We start from the raw sequence: 3,728 nt of genomic DNA, 5'->3' as shown, positions 1-3,728 counted from the left end.
CGGGCCAGCCAAGGAGGGTGCCAGCAGGAGTCCCCCAATTTCCCTGCCAGTTGCCCCACGACGGATGGGCCCTGATTGTTGGCCAGGCCTAAGGACCGTACCCATGCATGATTTTTGTGCACCGGGCCTCTAGTAATTTAATAACCAGTGTTGAGGTGGTGTCTCTTTTTTGCAATTACAAATAGTGCAGCTATACATACTTGCTTCTTTGTAAAAAAAATATTTTTTTATTGATTTCAGAGAGGGAGAGAGAGAGCGAAACATCAATGATGAGAGAGAATCATTGATCAGCTGCTTCTTGCATGCCCCACACTGGGCCTGCAACCTGGACATATCCCCTGACTGGGAATCAAACCATGATCATTGAGCAACACTGGCCAGGCCATACTTGCTTCTTTATGAATATTTTTTGGTACCTTTTTTGGAGTGGAATTGCTGGGTCAAAGGGCACAAAATTGGCAGTTTTGGTAAGCTGTATACAGAGCAATGAAACCATGTGTAGTTCCTCTGATGTAAGCTGCTACTATCCATGTGGTCATTGTTATTAAATTATTCCCATGTTCCCTCTCCACGTTTGTTTTAATATTTTCATCTTGGAATCATGTGGGTTTACAGAAAAGTTGCAAAGACAGTTTAGAGAGTTCCCATCTACATTTCACCCAATGCTCCTCATGTTAACATTGTGTTACAGCCAATAAATGGGCTTGTGTGCATTCCCATCAACTACATGCCAGTCTCATATTTTCCACTGATGTCCTATCTGTCCCAAGATCCAACCCAGATCCCCACATCACATCTCCTCAGTCTCTTACAATCCAGGGCACTTCAAGTCTTTCTTTTCTTTTTTTTATGACCTTGACAGTTTGGGGGCGTTTTATGAAATGTCCCCTAATTTGGCCTTCTGTTTTCTCATGAATAGACTCGGGCGGTGGGTTTTTTGGGAAGAGCATACCAATGTGAGGTGCCCTCTGGTCACATCCCATCAGGAGTTCCCAACACACACAGGACATCAACCTGAGGTGGACCTTGACCACCTGGCTGAGGTGGGGTCCAGCAGGGTGTCACCACTGCAGGTTGCTGTCCCCCCCCTTTCCTCCCCTGTTCCTAGGAAGTGAGTCCCTGAGTCCAGTCCACACTAAAGGGGGGATTTATTTAAAAAATCGTTTTTCATATAGAAAAGTATAAAAAACAAAAGACAGGTGGCCCATAATTGCACTGCCTAGATACCTGTTGACATTTAAAGAAAATAAAAGTAAAAAATACACATGGGTAAAAGTACAGAAAGTACTATTAAAACAAAAAATTAAGGCTTCACTATCTTAAGATATCGGCCATTCCAGTATGCCTATACGTACACACACCCATACAAACCCTGGAGCCTTGATTTTGACCTGACCTATCTGTGTACCTTTCCTATGGGCACATGTGCCCCAGGGTGCACCCCACTTTATGTAGCCTTCCCTTCACCTGCACCTGTGTGCCCTCCACCTCCACATCTGGCTGCATCTGCCCCCATCCCTGAGCCCCTTGGTGTTCTCAGTGAAGGGCAAAGATGGTCTCTGGTTTAGTTGAGGGAACAGGCCTGGAGAAAGGAGGGACTGACACCAGGGGGGTGCTCATCTGGACTAAGCTCAGGCCATCTCCCTTTGTGTATGCCCCAAACTCTCACTACCACTTAGCTCTGTGCACTGGAAGGCTGCTGCTCAACCCTCTTGCGGTCTTGATTTCTGCATGACAACTGAAGGGTTGTAGTGAGAACAGAGTGACCAGGTACCAGGCTGAGCTGAGCATGGGGTCAGAGAGGGGGTGGGGGTGGGGTCATGGGGGTTTGAGGGTTATATATGTGCTGGTGGCCCAGGTATAAAGAGAAATTCCACAAGTGGAGCAGGGGTCTCCCGCCTGCAGAGCAGCTGTCGTGGCCCATAGACGGAGGCCCCAGCCCTTCATTATCCCCGGGAGTGGTGCACATCTGAGGCCCTGAGAGAATGACTTGTCCGGACCACTCAGTCTGCTGGGCACAGCTGTATGGCAGTCCTGACCCCTGCCTTGCCACAGCTTACCCTCTTCCCCCTGTAGGAAGAGGGCACCTCTTCAGCCACTGCCTTGTATTCCTGCCACACCAGCCTGAGGGTCTCACACTTCAGGCCCCAGGTGGATCTGCCTCTGGGACACTACCCCTACTTCCTCTACTTGTCAGGCCTGTGCCTGCTCACCCATGCCATTGTCAGACTTCCAGTTGCCGTGCCCTAGAATGAGCCCCTGGAGGTCAGCCTTTGTGGGGTTTCTGGTTCAATAAACATGGGCAGAAGGAACAAAAGGTCCCAGCCTCTTTCTCACCCTGCTATTTCCCTGGTGGGGAGATCCTGCAAGGGGCTGCCTGCCTCTTCTGGACTTGGAGAAATTGAGTTGTGGGGACTGAGCAGCATCTGCGGGTGGGACTGCTGAGATGGGGGGCTTGGGGGCCTGCCCAGGTGACCCACCTAGATCTTCAAAGGTACAAGGGGCCCAGGTCGGCATGAATGGTGACCACCAGCGCCCAATGAATGCCACCTGGATAATGGCTGTCCAGAGTGGGCCTCGGAGCCCCAGGCCTGGGAGAGTGGGCTTGTCTGTCAAAGGGAGCCCACTGGGCTGCATTTTGCCTCTGCATCCTGAAGTCAACTCTCCATTCCCCTCTTTTCCCTCCGGGCCGCCACAAGTTAGTACCAAGGGGCGGGAGCCCATGGGACAGTGGCTAGCCTGGGGGTAGAGGAGCTCAGCGGTATCAGGCCAGTTAGGAGTTGCGGGTGGAGAGGGTAAGGATAGAGTTCCGGGATGGGGCCAGGGTCACGGCCCCTGTCCACACGTAGGTTGCCAAGCTAGCATTGGGGACTGTAACCTGGCAGGGAGGCCGTGCAGGCCCCCTGGAGGCCGCTCAGGCCACTGCAACGCCGCTATCGCTGGCATAGGAAGGGGCGGGGGCGTGGTCGCCCACTGGCCTGCACCCACCACTTTGGGGCTGCGGGCCCGGCCATTTGAGTCCCCAGCTATTAAACTTGATCTGGACATCCTCGGGAGCTTAGAGAGACCACACTTTCATCGTTCAAGCTACAAGGATCCCTGCCCAGCGCCGGGGAGCGGTGTCCGCGACCCGCGTGTCTCGGCAGGGCCGGACGCTCTGCCTCGCCAAGGCTCCCCGAGCCCAGCTTTTGCGATTCTAGTAGGTTCCTTTTCCCAACCCCTTTCCTCTCGCCCTCCCGAACGCACACCAATCCTCAGCCCTCATGAGGCGAGCACAGTGACTCCCGAATGGGGCGCAAAAAGAGGAACGAACACAGGTTCGTTCGTCTCGGGGGGTGGGGCGCCCCAGTCCTCCGGTACCTAGGCCAGGGTGGCGCGGGGGGCCTCAGGGTGCAGCTTGGGGACTACCGCCAAAGGCGGTGAGGGGACACATGCGCGCAGTCAAGCGGGGCACTAGGCCCGGTAGGAGGGGGGGGGAAGGGTCGCGCACGTGGCCGGGAGGCGGGGCTGACCGCCTCCGTACCCCCACCCAGCCACGTGGGGTGTGGAGCCCTCCCCCATCGCGAACGGGGGCGCGCTGGGGCCCGGGTGGAAGCGTCTGGGGAAGGGGCGGTCTTCTGCTCGCCGCGCGCCGCGCCGTGGGATGGGCGCGCCCGCGAGGGGGCGGGGAGCGCGCGAAGGGAGGGGTGCGCCGAAAGGGGGCGGAACAGTCGGGAAGGAGGGGCGTG

General features: G+C 55.3%; 1 protein-coding gene across 1 annotated transcript in view; it reads left to right on the top strand.

Annotated features, from left to right (window-relative positions):
* The window catches only part of KLF16 (Kruppel-like factor 16), an 18,709-nt gene that overhangs the window by 4,940 nt on the left and 10,041 nt on the right, over positions 1 to 3,728 (top strand). The window contains exons 2-3 of the mRNA XM_015564663.1: positions 2,077 to 2,223; positions 2,750 to 3,317. Coding sequence (XP_015420149.1) covers positions 2,077 to 2,223; positions 2,750 to 3,317 — 715 coding nt within the window. The remainder of the gene's footprint in view (positions 1 to 2,076; positions 2,224 to 2,749; positions 3,318 to 3,728) is intronic.

Source organism: Myotis davidii, unplaced genomic scaffold, assembly GCF_000327345.1.
Source record: "Myotis davidii unplaced genomic scaffold, ASM32734v1 scaffold198, whole genome shotgun sequence".
NCBI classification, from domain to species: domain Eukaryota; kingdom Metazoa; phylum Chordata; class Mammalia; order Chiroptera; family Vespertilionidae; genus Myotis; species Myotis davidii.
This window is presented reverse-complemented; position numbering and strand designations above follow the sequence as displayed.